Raw genomic sequence first — 20,907 nt, 5'->3', positions numbered from 1 at the left:
TCTAGATTTGCCTTTTTCTTTCTGGGAACATGTTTATTCTGAACTCCTTGAATCTTCCCTTTGATTGCCTCCCATTGCTCTGACACTGATTTACCTTCAAGTAACTGTTTCCACTCCACTTTTGCTAATTCACTCCTCAGATTAGCAACATTGATCTCGTCCCAATTTAGAACTTTAGCTCTCGTTTTGTCCTTTCCCTTTTCCATAATTATGTTCAAACAAAACAAATTCTGTTTGTGTTTTCCTTCTTTATAATTGCACAGTTTTACACTCGGATATCTTTCTAAAACAAACTGTCACCACAGTTCCTCTGGTTGAAGTGCTGACCTGGTGAAGTTCTTTGTCTTTGCTTCAACTCACTTTGTCCTGAACAGTAAGAAGTCTCGCAACACCAGGTTAATGTCCAACAGGTTTATTTGGTAACACGAGCTTTTGGAGCACTGCCTTGTGGCACTCATCTGATAAAAGAGCAGCATTCCAAAAGCTTGTGCTACCAAATAAACGCAAGAACATAAGAACTCTTTACAGCTTTTATCATGACTTTCTGCTGACTTTTAAAGATTTCCCAATCCTCTAGTTCCCACTAATCTTTGCCATTTTATATGCTTTTGCAATTTGATAGACTTTAACCTGGTGTTTTGAGACTTCTTACTGTACCCACCCCAGTCCAATGCCACATCTCCACATCATTTGTCCTGAACAGTCACTCAAACCTGATTGGGTGGAGCATCCGGAATAACATTTGTGCCACACAAGTGCCAGGCAATATCCTTACCCAACTGGACACACCCTAACTATCTTCCCTTCACACTGGCATTATCATTACAGAATCCCCCACTCTCAACACCTTGAGGGTTACCATTGACCGGAATCTCAACCATTGAAATACTGTAACTACAAGAGCAGGTCGGAAGCTGAAATTCTGAGGTGAGTAACTCACTTACTGACGCCCCCCCACCCCCTCAAAGCCTGGCCACAATCTAAAAGGCACAAGTCAGGAGTGTGATGGGATACTCTCCAGTTTCCTGGATGAATGCGGTTCCAAGAACATCAAGAAGTTCAACACCATCCAGGAGAAAGTGGCCCACTTGATAGTAGTCCATTCACCAACTTCAGCATTCAGTCTCTCCACCACTGACACATAGTGGCAGGAGCATGTACTATCTGCAAGATGCACCACAGCAACTCATCAAGGCATGTTCGACAGCACCTAGCAAACCCATGATGTCTACCACATGGAAGGGCAAGGGCAGCAGACACATGGGAAGACCAGATCCCAGAAATTTCCTTCCAAATCACTCACCAAATCCTTCACTATTTAAAAAGAAAATCGTTCATGGCATGTGGGCATCGCTGGCTGGGCCAGCATTTATTACCCATCCTTGAGGGAGTATTAAGATTCAGCCACATTGCTGTGGTTCTGGAGTCACAGATAGGTCAGACCAGGTAAGGATGGCAGATTTCCTTCCCTAAAGGACATTAGTGAACCAGATGAGTTTATATGACAATCAACAATCATGGTCATTATTACATTCTTAATTCCAGATTTTTATTGAATTCAAATTTCACCATCTGCCAAGGTGGGATTCAAACCTGGATCCCCAGAACATTACCCAGAGTCTATGGATTGCTAGTCCAGTGACAATACCACCATGCCAGTACCTACTCTTAGTCTAGTTGCCAGTCAGAAATCTGGAACTCCCTTCCTAACAGCACTGTGGTTGTACCTACAGCAAATGTTGCTGCTCAAGGAGGTGACTCACTACAAATTTCTTGAGGGGAATCAAGGGGGAGCAATAAATGTTGGCCTAGCCAACAGTGCCCAAATCCCAGTTAATAAAATAGGCGGGTTAGGTTGATTGACCATGCCAAATTGCCCCTTGGTGTCGTGGAGATTAGGAGAGTAGATATATGGGGTAATGGGAATAGGATCTGGGTGGGACCATTGTCAGTGCAGGCTTGATGGACCAAAAGGCCTCCTTCTGCACTGTAGATTCTACGATTCTGATTAAAAAAAGTATTTGGTGGGGAAACATGGGCTTCCTCAGGGGCTCACATACCTAGCAGCTGTAAGATAATACATCAATTTTTAACCCCTCTTCCCTTTATCCCAGCTATGATGTGGAGATGCCGGCATTGGACTGGGGTGGGCACAGTAAGAAGACTCACAACAGCAGGTTAAAGTCCAAAAGGTTTGTTTGGAAACATGAGCTTTCGGAGCACTGCTCCTTCATCAGGAGAGTGGAGCAGATTACACCTCACCTGATGAAGGAGCAGAGCTCCGAAAGCGTGTGATTCCAAATAAACCTGTTGGATTTAACCTGGTGTTGTGAGACTTCCTACTTTACCCCAGCAGTCGAGAGAATCTGATGAAGAACATTTAGAATGCAGATATATCATGAGGCAAATATATAACAGCACATTAACAGGATTATAGAATGACAACTTACTCTAGCACTCCAAAGACATTCATTAAATTCTTGACACTGTCCTTGAATTGATAAAAAGTTCCTAGATTTTCTTCATGGTTTATAGTGTCAAGAATGGAAGTGTTGACAAAACTTGGGCAGAGGGCATTTATCCTTATCCCGTAATTTCCGAGTCTAGAAGCTTCCTGGAGAAAAGAGGGATTGCCATTAGCTCTTGGTCAAAAATTGCAGCCCCTTATCATTCGTTCAGTGTGTCAGTTTGATCACCTAGAGACTGAGCAGAACAGGGAAATTGCTGTGTTGATCCCTGCTCAGTGACGCCAGCAGATCTCAATGGGAAAATCGCTGGCGAGCTGGGCAGGGGAGAATAGTGGCGTCGCAAGCGCCCTGAGCCTGGAGAGCGGGATGGGGAGAAACCTCAGCCAGGGTTTTCACTGCGGATTAATTATAGATTCTGAAACTAGAACCGAAACTGTTGGAAATGTTCAGCAGGTCTGGCAGCATCAGTAGTGAGAAAGAGAGAGAGGAATCAAAAGGCAGATTATTATCCAAATGGAGAGAGACTGCAGGTGAGTGAAGTGCAGAGGGATCTAGGTGTTCTAGTGCATGAATCACAAAAAGATAGCAGGCAGGTCCAACAAGCCGTTAAGAAGGCAAACGGCATTTAGGGCTTTATTGCAAAGGGGTTGGAGTTTAAAAATAGGGGGGATCTGTTGCAATTGTACAGGGTGTTGGTGAGGTCTCATCTGGAATACTGCATACAGTGTTAGTACCCTTACCTGAAAAAGGAAGCAGTAACACTGGAGGCAGTCCAAAGGAGATGCACCAGGCTAATTCCTGGAATGAGAGGGTTGTCCTTTCAAGAGTTGCTAAGCAGAGGGCTATGAGAAAATGGCACAGGAAAGGAGTTGAGGCTGGCATAGATCATCCAGGATCGTATTGAATAGTGGGGCAGGCTTGAAGGGCCTGGTGGCCAACTCCTGCTTCTATTTCATGTCTTCTTGTGAGAGTTGGCATAAGTGGGCATTTTTCCAGTTGCCAAGATATAGAGGATGGTGTACTATCAGGATCAGGAGTACCAGGATCAGCGCTGAGGCCTTAGTCTTCTAAAATTTATATAAATGACTTGGATGAAGGGACCAATGGTTTAATTGCTAAATTCACTGATAGGAAGCTGGGATGTGGACGTGAAATAGGGCGATCGGGAGAAACCTCTTTACCCAGAGAGCGGTTAGAATGTGCAAAATGTTACCACATGGACTAGTTGAGGTGAATGGAATATTTAAGGGAAAACTGAATAAAGACTCGAGAAAGAAAGGAATGGAAGGATATGCTGGTAAAGTGAGATTCAATAGAGTGGGAGGAGATGTTTTGGAGCATAAACGTGGGGCGGGATTTAACAGCCTCGTTCATCCCAAAACCGGAAAAGCCTGCCCAAGGCCAACAGACCTTTCCACGGTCTGCCCCTCACCCACTCTGATTCCCATGGCTGGCAGAGCTGTAAAATTCTGGTCTTAGTATCAACCAGTTGGGTTGAATGGTCTGTTTGTACGTTGTAGATTCTGTGTAATGTTGCCGAGCTAGGTATTGTACAGGAAATGACAGCAGTATCAGGTGATTTTTAAAAACTCATTCATGGGACATGGGTGTCACTGGCTGGCCAGCAGTTATTGCCCATCCCTAGTTGCCTTTGGAGGCCAGTTGAGAATCAACCACGTTACTGTGTCTCTGGAATCTCATGTAGGCCAGACCAGCTAAGGACAGCAGATTTCCTTCCCTAAAGGTTATGATTGAACCAGATGAGTTTTTATGACAATCAGCAATGGTTTCACAGTCATCAATAGAATCATAGAATTCCTAGAATGCAGAAGAAGGCCATTCAGCCCATCAATTCACAATCCCACCAGGCCCTATCCCCATAGCCCCACATTTTTACCCTTGCTCATCCCTCTGACACTAAGGGCCAATTTAGCATGGCCAATCAACCTAACCCACACATCTTTGGACAGTGGGAGGAAACCAGAGCACCCAGAGGAAACCCACGCAGACACGGGGACAGCATCCAAACTCCACCCGAGGCCAGAATTGAACCCGCGGTCCCTGGCGCTGTAAGGCAGCAGTGCTTTCACTGTGCTTTTTCTTAATGCCAGATTTTTATTGAATTCCACCACCTGTCATGGTGGAATTCGAACCCCAGGCCCGCAGAACATTAGCTGAGTTTCTAGATTAATAGTCTAGCAATAATACCACCCGGTCATCTCTTCCTGGAACTGTTATTGTTTACAATACTTACAGCAAGAGATCGCGTGAACCCAAGTACGCCGTGCTTTGAAGCTGTGTACACTGGAGCATGTGCTGCTGGTATGAAACCTGAATAGATTAAATAAATTACAGGATAAGATAACTTGAGTTTATTATGGCTCGCATTATCCGTTGAGGGCATAAGCTACCTCAGCAAGAATAAACCTGTCAGCCACCAGTAATAGATAATGAATCTGGTTGCAAACTCCCTCAAAGCTCATTGCAATGCCAATTCCAGGCACTCGACTTTCTTGAAAAGGCCTTTCTACTCTCAGTCAATCACTCAACAAAAAACTGCAATGAAGATTTCAATCACATCGACCTAGAATTTGGTGACAATAATGATGGCTTTGTTAGCATTCATCATTGTTACTCTTCGCACTGTTTCATTGTTATCTTGCTTATGGATTATCACCATTCGATATAAGAAATAATATGGGAATGGAGAAAATCATGGGACTTAAGGCTGATAAGTCATGGAGTCATAGAGACATGTAGAAACAGGCCCTTCGGCCCCCTCGTCCTTGCCAATCAGATTTCCTAAACTGAACTAGTTCCATTTGCCTGCGTTTGGCCCACATCCCTCAAAAACCTTTCCTACCCCTGTACCTGCCCAAATGTCTTTTAAATGTTGTAATTGTAACTATCTCTACCACCTTCTCTGGCATCTCATTCCATATACGCACCACACTCTGTGTGAAAAAGTTGCCTCTCAGGTCACTTTTAAATCTTTCCCCACTCACCTTATACCTATGTCCTCTAGTTTTAGATTCCCCTCCCCTGGAGAGAAGATCTTGGCTTTGTATATGCCCCTCATGATTTTATATATGTTTACAAGGCCACCCCTCATCTTCCTACGTGGCAAAGAAGAAAGTGCCAGCCTCTCTTTACAATTTAAACTTTCCAGTCCGGGTAACATCCTTGTAAATCTTTTTTGTGCCCTTTCCAGCGTAATAGCACCCTTCCTATATATCCTACGCAGTACTCCAAATGTGGTCTTACTAATGTCTTGTAAAGTTGTAACATAATGTCCCAGCTCCTGTATTCAATGCTCTGACTGATGATTTGATTTGTTTTGATGGTTTCCATCCCACAGTGTTAAAAGGAGAGAAGTGCTAATGATTGTCTCTCAAAACTCTCTTGACTTGGGGATTATGTCACTGGTTTTGACATTTTCTATTGTCGCTCCATTATTTATTTGACTTGATTTGATTTGTTATTATCCTATGTATTCGTATACAGGGAAAAGTATTGTTTCTTGCGCGCTATGCAGACAAACCATACGATACACAGAGAAGGAAAGGAGAGAGTGCAGAATGTAGTGTTACAGTCATATCTAGGGTGTAGAGAAAAATCAACTTAGTGTGAGGTAGGTCCATTCAAAAGTCTGACAGCATCAGGGAAGAAGCTGTTCTTGAGCCGGTTGGTATGTGACCTCAGATCTATATATCTTTTTCCCGGCGGAAGAAAGAGGAAGTGAGAATGTCTGGGGTGTGTGGGGTCCTTAATTATGCTGGCTGCTTTTCCAAGGTGGCAGGAAAAGTAGGTGAAAAAAAATAACTACAGACTTGTCAATTTGCATCCAAAAGGCAAGACGTTACTTGCAACAAAAAAAAATCCATGGAATTGGAGGTAATCTTTTGAGAAATTGGATAATCTTGTGTGGGAGAAATCTTGGGAGAGAGAAAATGGAAGAAGAGGGTTTGAAAATTGCTTGGTGGATACAAGTGATGTTTCCAGGGATTTGTTCTGGTGTCATCATATTTACTGAAGACTTTGATGGAGGAAGTACCCAAGTTCCCAGATGTCTCTTAAGTTACGAGATTCCGTAAGTAATGCAGCAAGTTGCAAAGGGACATTGGCAAGTTAAATGAATAAGCTAAACAGTGGCAAATGGAGTTTAATGGGTGGGGGGGTGTGGTATGTGCTTAACCACCTAAGGAAGGAAAATCAAAATACTTTCAAACTGTTGTTAAGCTAGGAATAGTGGAGGATAGATTTGGGGCTCAAAGTTAACAAATGCATGGGTTTCCTTCAGGTGCTCTGAATTCCTCCTCCCATAGTCTGAAAGATATGCTGGTTAGTTGCATTGGCCAAGCTGAATTCTCCCTCAGGCACCAGTGTGGTGACTAAGGGATTTTCACAGTAACCTCATTGCAGTGCTAATGTGAGCCTACTTGTAACACTAATAAATAAACTTTAAACTTAAAACACGTTATCAAAAGAAAGTGAGAGGATACAAAACATAGGAACAAGGGTAGACCATTCAGCCCATCGAGTCTGTTCCACCAATGTTAGATCATGCCTGGTTATCTTCCACATTGTCATTTTCTAGAGATATCCCAATATCCCATCATGTCAATAGTATCCAGAAATCTATCAATTTCCATCTTGAACATGTTAAATGATTGAGCTTCCACAGCCCTCTGGGGTTGAGAATTCCAAGGATTCACTACCCTCTCTGAATGAAGAAATTTCTCAGTCTTAAATACCCTGCCCCTTATTCTGAGACCGTGTCCCACCCAGTTCTAGACTTACCAGCTGCTGGATCTATATTATCCACACTTGCCCTGGCACATCTTGTGAGAATTTTGTAAGTTTTAATGATTTCACCTCTCATTCTTTGAAACTCGAGAATGCAAGGTTGGTTTCCTCAATCTCTGCTCATACGACTTTCCCACTTTTGCGGAGATTCTATGAAAACAACAGGGAGTCAGCATCCAGCAACAGAGAAACTAGAAGAAGGAGGAGGCAGTTCGGCCCTTCAAGCTGGCTCTACTACTAATTTTGATCATTGCTGATCATCAAATTTAATATCTTGATCCCGCGTTCCCTCCAGATCCCTTGATCTCTTTAGCCCCAAGAGCTATATCTAGTTCTTTTTTAAAAATTTCTCCTTAAAATCTCAGGTTAAGATTCTTCATTCAAGCATATGCATGGAGATCATAGGTACAAGTACCAATATTCAAAAATCTGGTTTGGTTGAGTCAACTCTTACACATTTGTACCTAGACCACAATGTCACAGTGAAAACCTCAAAATCCTCGACTGCTCACTGACTCATTGTCTAACCGCATTTGTGTCCTATTGTGTAGGCTGAAATGAGAAGGTTTGTCCTCACTGTTGCTATGCTACTGCTGTTAAGCTGTGTTAGTATTTCCAGCAGCCTGTGCCACTGTTGCACTATTCACCTTTAGGGCGGCACAGTGGTTAGCACTGCTGCCTCACAGTGCCAGGGACCTGGGTTCGATTCCAGCTTCGGGTCACTGTCCGTGTGGAGTTTGTGCATTCTCCCTGTGTTTGCATCGGTTTCCTCCCACACTCCAAAGATGCGCAGATTAGGTGGAGTGATCAAGCTAAATTGTCCCTTAGTGTCCCATGATGTGTGGGTCAGGTGGATTAATGGGGTAAATATGTGGGGTTACTGGGATAGGGCCTGCGTGGGATGCTCTGTTGGAGAATCGGTGCAGACTCGATGGGCTGAATGGCCTCCTTCTGCACTGTTGGGATTCTATGATTCTATTCTATATCTCTACTAACTTCTCCCACAATCCTATCATCCCAGGTCTGGTGATCACCCATTCCACTCCCTCTGTGGCAAGTAAATCCTTCTTTTGGTAAGGATACTAAAACTGTACACAGCACCCCAGGTGCTGTCTCACTCCATGCAATTGCAGCAAGGCATCTTTACTCCTGGTGCTCAAATCCCCTTGTGATGAAAGGCTAACTTGCCATTTGGCAGTCTAATTGCTTGCTGCACATGAGACTCATGAACAAGGACACCTGGATCTCTTTGGGCATCGACACTTATCAATTTCTCATCATTCAAGATACACTCCGACTTTTTGTTTGGTCTACCAAGGTGGATAAATTCACAATTATTGACATCATATTCCATCTGCTGTGATCTTATCTGATCTCACCGTGTCTGCACATACCACACCAACCCCTACCCCCTCCCCCCCACCCATTAACCTCCATTTGCCACTGTTTAGCTTATTCATTTAACTTGCCAATGTCCCTTTGCAACTTGCTCCAGTCTCCTCCCACTGTCTGAATGACACGCTGGTTAGGTGTATTAGCCATGCTAAATTCTCGCTCACTGTACCCAAATAGGCTCTGGAGTGTGGCAATTGGGGGGATTTCCACAGTAACTTCATTGTACTGCGAGTGTAAGCCTACTTGTGACACTAATAAATAAACTTTGAACTTTTCACTTAGCCTATTTTGCTGACCCCTTAAACTTACATTCCCACCTGCTTTTACGTCAGCAGTATTTTGCTTTTATTATACTAGTGTATAGTTCCACTGAGGATCTGTGACAATGTTACCCGTCTACTACTCTCACCTGTAGATGGTAGACCAAAGACTGAAATCAATGCTGACTGGCTGAAGTTGTAATGTGAATCGCGTTAAGCAAATAAAGTGCCCATACATCCCATTGAAGAATGACTTAAAGAACACTGTGCAATCTTAGCCACACATGGCTCCATGAAAATAGCAGGCAAAGGAATATCTTACACATGCATGAACACGTTCACTACTGATAGCTCACATTGTTATTTTCAGTGATGGATATTCTGAAGCTTGTGCAGATTCTGGGAGCAGCCAGTTTAAAATCACCTGTAACTTACCAGTGAAACACATTGTCCAAAACTGGTCTGACAGAAACCATTCACACAGACAGACATACACATGCAATCACACACACATAAGCACTCACATAGATATACATACACACACACAGCCACGGGGAGAACATGCAGACTCCACACAGACAATGGCCCAAGCCAGGAATTGAACCCAGATCCCTGACGCTGTGAGGCAGCAGCACTAACCACTGTGCCACCATACCACTCTGCAGAAAGAATATTGAAAGAACTTGCATTTTATACTGTGCATTTGTTGACTGCAGGATGTGCCATAGCGCATACTTCTAAAAGTGCGTCCATTGTTGTTATGAAGGGAAAGCCATTAAGCAATACGCAAGAAATACACAGTAAGCAGCTTCTTACTTCATGCTGAAACAGTGCAGTCAGAAGCTGTACTGACTTCAGTAGTACTTCTAATAATAATGTCAGTGCTGTTTGAGTCTTTTCAATAAACATCAGGATTTATGAAATATTTATTTTCCGAGTAGCAACATTTCCTGTCAAGGTTGGATTGTTATCTATCGTGTGGGCTTGCCTGCCTCAGCAATCACCTCACCAATCTTTTCTAAACAACAAACTTTGAATGAAAAACACATGGAAAAAAAAATCAATGACCCAAGCCAGGAATAAAAATCAATTTTTATTATTCTTGGATGAGACGTAAGCTACTCTGGGCCTGTTGCCTTTCCATCAGTCTGTGACGCGCACTATGGGACTCCATAAAACTGATGATGCCAGCACTTAACTGAGAGATACCCTGCTGGGCAGATGTCCGAGAAAGCCATTGCTTCATTGTGACTGGAGAGGTTCACTCCCTTTTACCGCTTTGCGTTTCATTTATTTGTTAGTGTCACAAGTAGGCTTACATTGTCATTGCAACAAAGCCACTGTGAAAATCCCCTAGTTGCCACACTCCGGCACCTGTTCGGGTACAAAGAACAAAAAAAGGTATAGCACGGGTACAAGCCCTTCGTCCCTCCAACCCTGTGCCGATCATGATGCCCTAAATAAAAAAATACCTTCTGCTCTTACTAAGTCTGTATCCCTCCCTATTCATGGACCCATCTGGATGCCTCTTAAATGGTGCTAATGTGCCTACTTCCACCACGTCCTCTGGCAGCAGGTGCCAGGCACCCACCACTCTCTGTGTGAAAAACCTCCCCCCACATCCCCCTTAAGAACTTGCCCCTCTCGTCTTGAACCTTTGCCCCCTTGTAATCGATACTTCCACTCTGGGAAGAAAGACTCTGACTATCCACCCTGTCTATGCCTTTCATAATTTTGTAGAACTCTACATCGAGGGTGAATTTAGCATGGCCAATACACCTAACCAGCACATCTTTTGGACTGTGGGAGGAAACTCATGCAGAATAGGGGAGAACGTGTAAACTTTGCACAGTGACCCGAGCCAGGAATTGAACCCAGGTCCCTGGTGCTCTGAGGCAGCAGTGCTAACCATTGTGTTGCCATGCTGCCCAGGATTGTTGACCTGTGTTTTCCTTTGGCCTCGCACCCCTCAAATCAGTTTGTTTCTCTGTGAAAACTCAAAGCCTAAGCCCCTCTTGTTCAAAACCGATCATCGCATGGGGAGTGCGGTGAGAAATGAACATGGCTTTATTTCAGCCATACCCAGCATTTCATCATTTTGTAATGGGAGAGGCTGAGACCTGTCAAAGTGCGGTTACGATATGCTTTCAGGCTATGTTTTAATCAGTGCTCTTTATTGTCTTTTGAGAAAACATTCTATTCGGTTTCAATACCATGAAGCCAAAATGTCACAAAACGTAACTTTCTTGTTTTTTCACAGGATGTGTGTATCACTGGCTGGCGTTCTTTGTTCAATCTGAATTGCCCTTGAGTCACCTTCTTGAACTGATGCAGGTTATGTGTTGCTGGCACGCTCACAGTGGCTCCCATAAGGGACTCCCATGATTAAAGTCTTACTGCCTCATTGCTTTGTTAACCACAAGTTGCATGCATTTGCAACAACTTTAACTCAAGGCGGGGGGGTGGGGGCGGCGGTGGTGGTGGTGACATGGTGGCACAGTGGTTAACACTGCTGCCTCACAGCACCAAGGACCTGGGTTCAATTCCCAGTTTGGGTCACCGTCTGTGCGGAGTTTGCACATTCTCCCTGTGTCTGCGTGGGTTTTCTCCGGGTGCTCCAGTTTCCTCCCAGTCTGAAAGATGTACTGATGAGATGCATTGACCTGAACAGGAATGTGACAACTCAGGGACTTTCACAGTAACTTCATTGCATTGTTAATGTAAGCCTTACTTGTGACTGATACACAAACTTTAAACTGATAAAATTCTCCAAGGCACTTTGCAGAAAAGCAGTCAGAGAAACTAGAAGCAGGAGTAGGCCATTCAGCCCTCCAAGCCTGCCCCGCCATTCATTTTGATCAAGACTAATCAAGAACTTCAAAATTCTGATCCCCTCTTCCCCATATCCCTTGATCCCTTTTGCCCCAAGAGCTATGTGTAATTTTGTCTTGAAATCACACTGATTTGGCTTTGATCATTTTCTGTGGTAATGAATTCCACACATTCACCACCCTCAGGATGAGGAAGCTTCTCCTCATTTCAGTTTTAATAGATCTACTCCTTATCCTCAAACTATGACCCCGAGTTCTGGACTCCCCCACCATCGGGAACTTTCCTTCTGAATCGATCTTGTCTAACTCTGTTAGTATTTTATAAGTTTTTATGAGATTCCTCTCAATTTCCTAAACTCCAGTGAATATAACTCTAACTGACTTAGTCCCTCCTCGTATGACAGACCTGCTTTTCCAGTTTCAAGAGTAGCCTAGTGAACATAAGAACATAAGAAATAGGAGCAGGAGTAGGCCATCCAGCCCTTCGAGCCTGCCCCGCCATTCAATAAGATCATGGCTGATCTGTTGTGGCTCAGTTCCACCTTCCCGCCCTCTCCCCATAACCCTTAATCCCCTCTCTTATCAAAAACCCATCAACCCGCTTCTTAAATATATTTAGCGAGGCAGCATTTATTTCGTGCTGCCTGTCATTAGTGTGTGCTTAAACTGGACCAGCTGATGGGCACCACGACAGCTCAGTGACTATCACTGTTTGCTGTGCAGACACATGGATTTGGGCCAGTGTCTGTGGGAGTTTGCGCATTCTCCCCGTGCTTGCGTGGGTTTTCTCCCCGTGCTCTGGTTTCCTCCCACACCCCAAAGATGAGCTCTTCGGCTGATTGGTGCAACAAATTGTCCCTAAATTAGTCTCCCCTCAATCTGGTTTCCAATGTGGAGTGCCATAAGCGTAGGCAAGAGTCATGGGTGGAAGAGGGAACTCACAATGTTAAAATGGTGGCGCGGGATTGTTGGGCCGAAGGGCCTGTTTCCCGTGCTGTGTTGTTCTTTGTTATTTGTTCTTTGAATCAGCCTGGTAAACTTTCTCTGTATTCCCCCTATAGCAAGGACATCCTTCCTCAGGTAAGGACACCAAAACTGATGACCATAAAACCATTGTTGATCGTCGGAAAAACCTATCTGGCTCACTAACGTCCTATAGAGAAGGAAATCTGCTATTCTTACCTGGTCTGGCCTACATGTGACTCCAGAACCACAGCAATGTGGTTGATTCTGAACTGCCCTCTAAGAGCAATGAGAGATGGGCAGTAAATGCTGCCAGCCAGCGACAATCATGACCCGTGACAGTTAAAACAAGTATTCTTGTAATGAAGCAGCAAGATTTAACCACAAAATCGGAATGTTATCATGGAATCCTAGAACCCCTACAGAGCGGAAAGAGGCCATTTGGCCCATCCAGCCTGCACTGACCACAATCCTACACAGGTCCTACTTCCGTTACCCCTTATATTTGCCCTACCAATCCCTCTGACACAAAGGGTCATTTTAGCATGGTTGATCAACCTAACCTACACATCTTTGGACTTGTAGCAAATGGAGGTGAAAGGAACCATGCAGTAATTGTAACAGTAACAGTAATAGTTTGGAATTTCACTTGATCACCCTTACCCTCTGCGTGAGCAGCCACGGCAACCATTCAGTCCAGAGCTCCTTATAAAACAGTTTCTCGAAGAGCCTCGGCCTTCAGCTAGATTAGATGACTTTGTTTAAAAGATTTTACCTTGCTGCTTATAGTACTCCGAGAGATCTTCATTCAAACTCAATTTGGAGTCAGAGAAATTACAACTAAAGGAACCAGAATACGAGGTTAGCTCCCTTCCCATTGTGTTTCGGAGTGTCGTGCACAGCTACGTGCTTTATTCCCAGAAGGAAAAGGCAGGAAAACAGGGAAATAGGAAATACTGGTCTCGTGCGCTTTAAAATGGAACACCAGTAAAAGCGGGGAAGTTGGAATACTGATCCGAATTGTTTTTTTTTCCCCTTCTGGGATGTTTTTGCATGCGACGGGTTGGATTCTCTGACCTCGCTCATAGCCGAGATTCTGCAGTGAACGGAGATCTGGTTTAACCTCAAATTCTCCACATTTGCTGGCAGCAGCAGCAGGCGTGAACGGCCGGAGAATTCTGGCCTACATATTTTGCAAGGTTAATGTGAACAAGTTGTAGAAATGCATGCATCGGCCATGTGCTGGGTAATGGAAGGTGTCGTCAATTTAAAAATGAAAATTGTAGCTTTACGAGGGGAGAGGCTTATGAGGAATGTATTCAATCTTATTCTTCCATGGGGTGTGATTATTATAGGCAAGGCCAGCAATTGTTACACATTTCAGCCTGCAGGTGCAGCAGGTGATCAAGAAGGCGAATGGGATGCTGGCCTTTATAGCGAGGAGGATAGAATATAAAAGCAGGGAGGTCTTGCTGCAACTGTACAGGGTACTGGTGAGGCTGCAGCTGGAGTACTGTGTGCAGTTTTGGTCGCCGCACTTGCGAAAGGATATATTGGCCTTGGAGGGAGTGCAGAGAAGGTTCACCCGGCTGATACCGGAGATGAGGGGGTTAGCTTATGAGGAGAGATTGAATACACTGGGTCTGTACTCGTTGGAGTTTAGAAGGCTGAGGGGGGGATCTTATAGAGACATACAAAATAATGAAGGGGCTAGATAGGGTAGAGGTAGAGAGATTCTTTCCACTTAGAAAGGATAGCAAAACTAGAGGGCACAGCCTCAAAATAAGAGGGGGGCAGTTTAGAACAGAGCTGAGAAGGAACTTCTTCACTCAAAGGGTGGTGAATCTCTGGAATTCTCTGCCCATTGAAGTGGTGGAGGCTGCCTCGTTGAATATATTTAAGTCACGGGTAGATAGGTTTCTGATAGACAGGGGAATTAAGGGTTATGAGGAGCAAGCGGATAAGTGGAACTGATCCACTTCAGATCAGCCACGATCTTATTGAATGGCGGGGCAGGCTCGAAGGGCTAGATGGCCTACTCCTGCTCCTATTTCTTATGTTCTTATTTCCTTGAACTAAGCAGCTTTCTTGCTCAGCATCCAGCTTGATGTGGGTAGGCCAGACTGGGTAAGGATGGCAGCTTTCCTTCCCTGAAGGGCATCTGTGAGGCAGGTTTTAATAACAATGGTTTCTTGCTCACCATCACTGAGACTAGCTTTTAATTCCAGATTTGTCAACTGAATTTTAATTTCTGGAATGGCCGAGATGAGATTTGAACTCTTGTTGCCACAACTTCACGAATCGTAACGGAGCACATACCCATGTCTACATCAATGGGGATCAAGTGGAAATGGTTGAGAGCTTCAAGTTTCTAGATGTCCAGATCACCAACAACCCATTCTGGTCCCTCCATGTGGACGCTATAGTTCAGAAAGCTCACCAATGCCTCTACTTTCTCAGGAGCCTGAAGAAATTTGGCATGTCAGCTACAATTCTCACAAACTTCTACACATGCACCATAGAAAGCAATCTTTCTGGTTGTATCACAGCTTGGTATGGCTCCTGCTCTATTCAAGACTGCAAGAAGCTACAAAGGGTCGTGAAAGATGCCCAGTCCATCATGCAAACCAACCTCCCATCCATTGACTCCATCTATACTTCCCACTGCCTCGGGAAAAGCAGCCAGCATAATTAGGGACCCCACGCACCCTGAACACTTTCTTTTCCACCATTTTCCATTGGGAAAAAGATACAAAGGTTTGAGATCATGTACCAAACGACTCAAGAACAGCTTCCTCCCTGCTGTCATCAAACATTTGAATAAACCTACCTTGCATTAAGTTGATCTTTCTCTGCACCCTAGCTATCATTGTAACACTACAATCCGCACTCTCTCCTTTCCTTCTCTACGAAAAGTGTGTTTTGTCTGTATAGCATGTGTGAAACAATACATTTCACTGTATACTAATACATGTGACAATAATAAATCAAATCAAATCAAAAGCAAGATTTGCCTGGGCCTCTAGGTAACCAGCCCAGTGACATTACTACAGTGCCATTGTCTCCCCCAAGATGAATTTAAAGAAAAAGCTATGGAAGTACAGAACAATGTGTTGACCTCCCCACCCCCTCTCTTACCGCATTCATTAGCACTGTTTGTGTGGGGTGGACTGGGTTATTCTGAACTTGGATGGGGGTTGGCGGAGTGCTACAGGCAGAAGGGGATGGGGACAGGGATCTGCAGTTCCTTTGGGAGTCTGCAGGAAGTCTCAAGAGTCTCAGGAAGTCAGAAGAATCTCAAGGAATGCCGGAAATAACAAGAGATGGTGCTAGTCTCTGCCGATGCCTCTTCTCCATGGTGGACTGCCCAACCCAAACAGAAGTGGCACGTCCACTCCATACATCTAATGGCCGGTAACCAACATCCAATCAATGTCTTGAACTGCCAGGTTGATTTGCTTACGAGTGCCCTTTGAATCTTCCCATGCAACTGTGCACAGTGTCCAGTACTCTTGCAGCCTCGTGCAGCTACCTCTAGGTTGCCCCCACAACCAAGCAGTTGAAAGGAAACATGGCGGCAACTGCCACTCGTGCAGGTGGCAGCACATTGCTACGCCCCTCGCCATAAGTCTCGAGCTGTGAGCTGCCCAGCATCAACAAGTTCCACATTAAAAGAGTATGAATAACAAATTCATACGGAGTGGGAGGATGGCACTGCTGCCTCACAGCACTAGGAACCCGGGTTCAATTCCCAGCTTGGGTCACTGTCTGTGCGGAGTCTGCCCGTTCTCCCCGTGTCTGCGTGGGTCTCCTCCAAGTGCTCCGGTCTTCTCTCACTGATGTGCGGGTTAAGTTGATTGGTCATGATAAATTGCCCTTAGCGTCAAGGCAGGGTTTGTACGTGGGGTTATGGGGATAGGACCCAGGTGGGATTGTTGTCGATGTAGGCCCGATGGGCTGAACGGTCTCCTTCTGCACTGTCGGGATTCTATGATCATTTATTTTGCAAAAAATAATACAGATGTGTTCCAGAGGCTCCATGGGATCTTTGCACCACAACAAGCAGATTTTCAGAAGCCTAATATTGCTCATTTAGCAGATGAAATGGTTATTAGCTCCAGCTACCCGTGGAACCACTTCTTGCAGTGTATATCATTGCAGTATCCTCTGAGATAATAGAGTGCTGCTTACGCTTGCTTCGAAAATCCAAATGAAAAAGCATTGGATGAGCACGAAAATGACTAGTTAGATTAACAATAGGGAAGGCCACCATCGTGAATGGTGAAATTAAAATATGTATCTGATTTTTCTTTTTGCCACTGTTGTTGGGTTGGGAGTCCCTGGAGGGGAAAGAGAACGCAACATCGACTCCAGTGGGCTGCGCTCAGTTTATATTGCGCTGGGCAGCTTAGCTTCGTCTGGTGTTGAGGCAAGTGAGGATATAGAAAATGAAGAGGAAGGGACACTTGTCCGGTGCATTTTCTATTATCCAGCTGCTGGATAGAGGCAAAGACTGCACAACGAGAGTCACGGACCACAACAGCCACAGAAACTAACTGACCAGTACCTCCAGCCTCAGTGACCACTCTCCGAATCTCTGGCTACTTCAGCACTGATTAAAAAATAGACTGGGGCTCAGTAACTGCCAGAAAATAGTAAAGTTTATGCATTAGAAATCATAGAATCCCTACAGTGCAGAAAGAGGCTATTCGGCCCATCGAGTCCACACCAACCACAATCCCACCCAGGCCCCACCCCCATACCCCTACATATTTTACCCGCTAATCCCTCTAACCTACACACCTCAGGGCACTAAGAGGCAATTTTTTTCAGCATGGCCAATCAACCTAACCCGCACATCTTTGGACTGTGGGAGGAAACCGGAGCACCCGGAGGAAGCCCACGCAGACACGAGGAGAATGTGCAAACTCCACACAGACAGTCGACCCAAACCGGGAATCGAACTCAGGTCTCTGGCGCTGTGAAGTAGCAGTGCTAACCACTGTGCTATTGTGCCACCCCAGGTCACGTGTAACCCGAGTTTCCGCCCACATCCCTGGTGAAGCTATGTTCAAAGTTTTAAGTTTATTTATTAGTGTCACAAATAGGCTTTCTTTAACATCGCAATAATGTTACTATGAAAAGCCCCTAGTTGCTACACTCCAGCGCCTGTTTGGTTAAACTGAGGGAGAGTTTAGCACTGCCAATGCACCCTAACCAGTACGTCTCTCGGACTTTGGGAGGAAAGCGGAGGTAACCCACAGAGAAATGGAGAGAATGTGCAGACGCCGCACAGACACTGACCCAAGCAGGCAATTGAACCCTGGTCCCTAGCATGGTGAGGCAGCAATGTTAACCACTGTGCCACAAAGAGGCCTGTTTAAAAATACTTAGGGATACTAGATTTTTTTCTATTATTTCACAGGAGTTGGGCATCGCTGGCTAGGCCAGCACTTGTTGTCTATTCCTAATTGCCCTTGAGATGATGAACTGCCTTCTTCAGCTGCTGTGGCCCATGTAGTGTAGCTATACCACAGTGCTGTTAGAGAGAGAATCCCAGGATTTCAACCCAGGGACTGCAAAGGAACGATAATATATTTCCAAGTCAGGATGGTGAGTGACATGGAAGGGAACTGGTAGGTGGTGCTCTTCCCATGCATCTGCTGCCCTTCTCCTTCTATGTGCTTCCTAAGGACCTTGACCTTTCAGCATTTTGCAGCTAATTAAATAGTCATGAAAGTGAATGCTGGAAACCCGTAATAAAAACAGAAAATGCTGGAACTGCCCCGTCAATGTCTAACAAAGTGAGCCCGGCATTAACTTTGTTTCTCTCCTGCTCAGTTAATTTTGCATTTTCTGTTTACAGTTCAGAATTCCAGTGTTTGCAGTATTTTGTTTTTATCTTCTTATCTCATCTCAGGCTTATCTCATCTCCTTGTCTCATTCTCCACTCAAGGACTAGGGAGGGAATCTATGCACGGGACCAGAGGAAATAAGCAAAGTATTAAATGAGGACTTTGTGTCAATCCTCACCAAAGGGAAGGATTTGGTGGATGATGAATCTGGGAAAGGATGTGTACATAGTTTGAGTCATGCTGAGATCAAAAAGGAGGAGATATGCTCTGTCTGAGGCCAGTACTCTCCATTCACCTGACAAAGAGGCAAACTTCGAAAGCTTGTGAGCTTACTATCAAATAAATTGGCTGGACTCAAACCTGGTGTTGTCAGACTTCTCAAAGGGGAGGTCCCAGAGGATTGGAGAATAGCCAATGTTGTTCCTTTGTTTAAGAAGGGTAGCAAGAATAATCCAGGTAATTACAGGTCGGTGAGTCTTACACCAGTGATAGGGGGATTATTGGAGAGGATTCTTCGAGTTAAGATTTATTCCCACTTGGAAATAAGTGGACGTGTTAGTGGGAAGCAACATGGTTTTGTGAAGTGGAAGTCACGTCTCATGAACTTGATCGAGTTTTTCGAGGAAGTGATGAAGATGGTTGATGAGGGTAGGGCAGTGGATGTTGTCTACATGGACTTCAGTAGGGCCTTTGACAAGGTCCCTCATGGCAGTCTGGTGCAGAAGGTGAAGTCGCATGGGATCAGAGGTGAGCTGGCAAGGTGGATACAAAACTGGCTCCGTCAAAGAAGACAGACGGTAGTAGTGGAAGGATGCTTTTCTGAATGGAGAGCTGTGACAAATGGCATTCCTCAGGGATCAGTGCTGGGTCCTTTGCTATTTGTAATACATATAGATGACTTAGAGGAAAATGTAACTGGTTTGATTAGTAAGTTTGTGGACAACACAAAGATTGGTGGATTTGAGGATAGCGATAAGGACCATTAGAGGATACAGTAGGATATAGATCAGCTGGAGACTTGGGCGGAGAGATGACAGGTAGAGTTTAATCTAGACAAGTGTGAGGTAATGCATTTTGGAAGATCTAATACAGAGAGGAAATAGACAGCAAATGGCTGAACCCTTAAGAATATTGATAGAACATAGAACATAGAACATTACAGCGCAGAACAGGCCCTTCGGCCCACAATGTTGCGCCGACCAGTTAAAAAACAATGACCCTCTAACGTAAACCAAACCCTTACCATCCATAAACCTATCCACGGATCTCTTAAACGCCCCCAAGCAAAGGGATCTGGGTATACAGGTACACAGGTCACTCAAAGTGGCAATGCAGGTGGAGAAGGTGGTCAAGAGGCCATACGGCATGCTTGCCTTCATCGGCCGGGGCATTGAGTTTAAAAATTGGCAAGTCATGTTGCAGCTTTATAGAGCCTTAGTTCGGCCACAATTGGAATACAGTGTTCAATTCTGGTTGCCACACTACCAGGAGGATGTGGAGGCTTTGGAGGAGGTACAGAAAAAATTTACCAGGATGTTTCCTGGTATGGAGGGCATCAACTATGAGGAGAAGTTGGAGAAACTTGGTTCATTTTCACTGGAATGATGGAGGCTGAGGGGAGACCTGGTAGAAGTCTACAAGATTATGAGAGGCATGGACAGAATGGAAAGTCAAAAGCTTTTTCCCAGGATGGAAGAGTCAATTACTAGGGGGCACAGGTTTAAGGTGTGAGGGGCAAGGTTTAAAGGAGATGTATGAGGCAGATTTTTTACGCAGAGAGTACTTGGTGCCAGGAACTCGTTGCTGGGGGAGGTAGTGGAAGTGGATGCGGTAGTGACTTTTGAGGGGCATCTTAACAAGTACATGAATAGGATGGGAATAGAGGGATATGGTCCCCGGAAGGGTAGGGAGTTTTACTTAAGTCACGCAGCATGGTTTGTGCAGGGTCGAAGGGCCTGTTCCTGTGCTATAATTTTCTTTATTCTTTGTTCTTTGCTTGTGAACCAAACAACCTGAAATCTGGGTCCACTGGTTCATGTCAGTGAAAATAGCTATTTATTTAGGTGCTGGAGTGTGACGACTAGGGGATTTTCACAGTAATTTTATTGTAGTGTTAATGTAAGCCTACTTGTGACGAATAAATAAGCTTTAACTTTTTAATCCATCAATATCCTTTGTAATCCTGAACAGCTCCATCAAATCTCTCCTTAATCTTCTCTGCTCTAAGGAGAATGATCCCAGTTTTTCCAGTTTCTCCATGTGGCAAAATTGTTTTATCTTCCCTGGATAGAAAATGGTAATTTCTTATGAAATGGAGGTGGATCCCCTC

General features: G+C 44.7%; 1 protein-coding gene across 1 annotated transcript in view; it reads right to left on the bottom strand.

Moving 5' to 3' along the window:
- The window catches only part of LOC145343300 (15-hydroxyprostaglandin dehydrogenase [NAD(+)]-like), an 86,492-nt gene that overhangs the window by 12,513 nt on the left and 53,072 nt on the right, over nucleotides 1–20,907 (bottom strand). Inside the window, exons 5-6 of the mRNA XM_080189454.1 lie at nucleotides 4,723–4,799; nucleotides 2,451–2,614 (exon numbers count right to left, since the gene is read on the bottom strand). Of these exons, the coding sequence (XP_080045580.1) occupies nucleotides 2,451–2,614; nucleotides 4,723–4,799 (241 nt within the window). The remainder of the gene's footprint in view (nucleotides 1–2,450; nucleotides 2,615–4,722; nucleotides 4,800–20,907) is intronic.

This window comes from Carcharhinus amblyrhynchos, chromosome 5, assembly GCF_965287045.1.
Source record: "Carcharhinus amblyrhynchos chromosome 5, sCarAmb.v2.hapA, whole genome shotgun sequence".
Taxonomy (NCBI): domain Eukaryota; kingdom Metazoa; phylum Chordata; class Chondrichthyes; order Carcharhiniformes; family Carcharhinidae; genus Carcharhinus; species Carcharhinus amblyrhynchos.
This window is presented reverse-complemented; position numbering and strand designations above follow the sequence as displayed.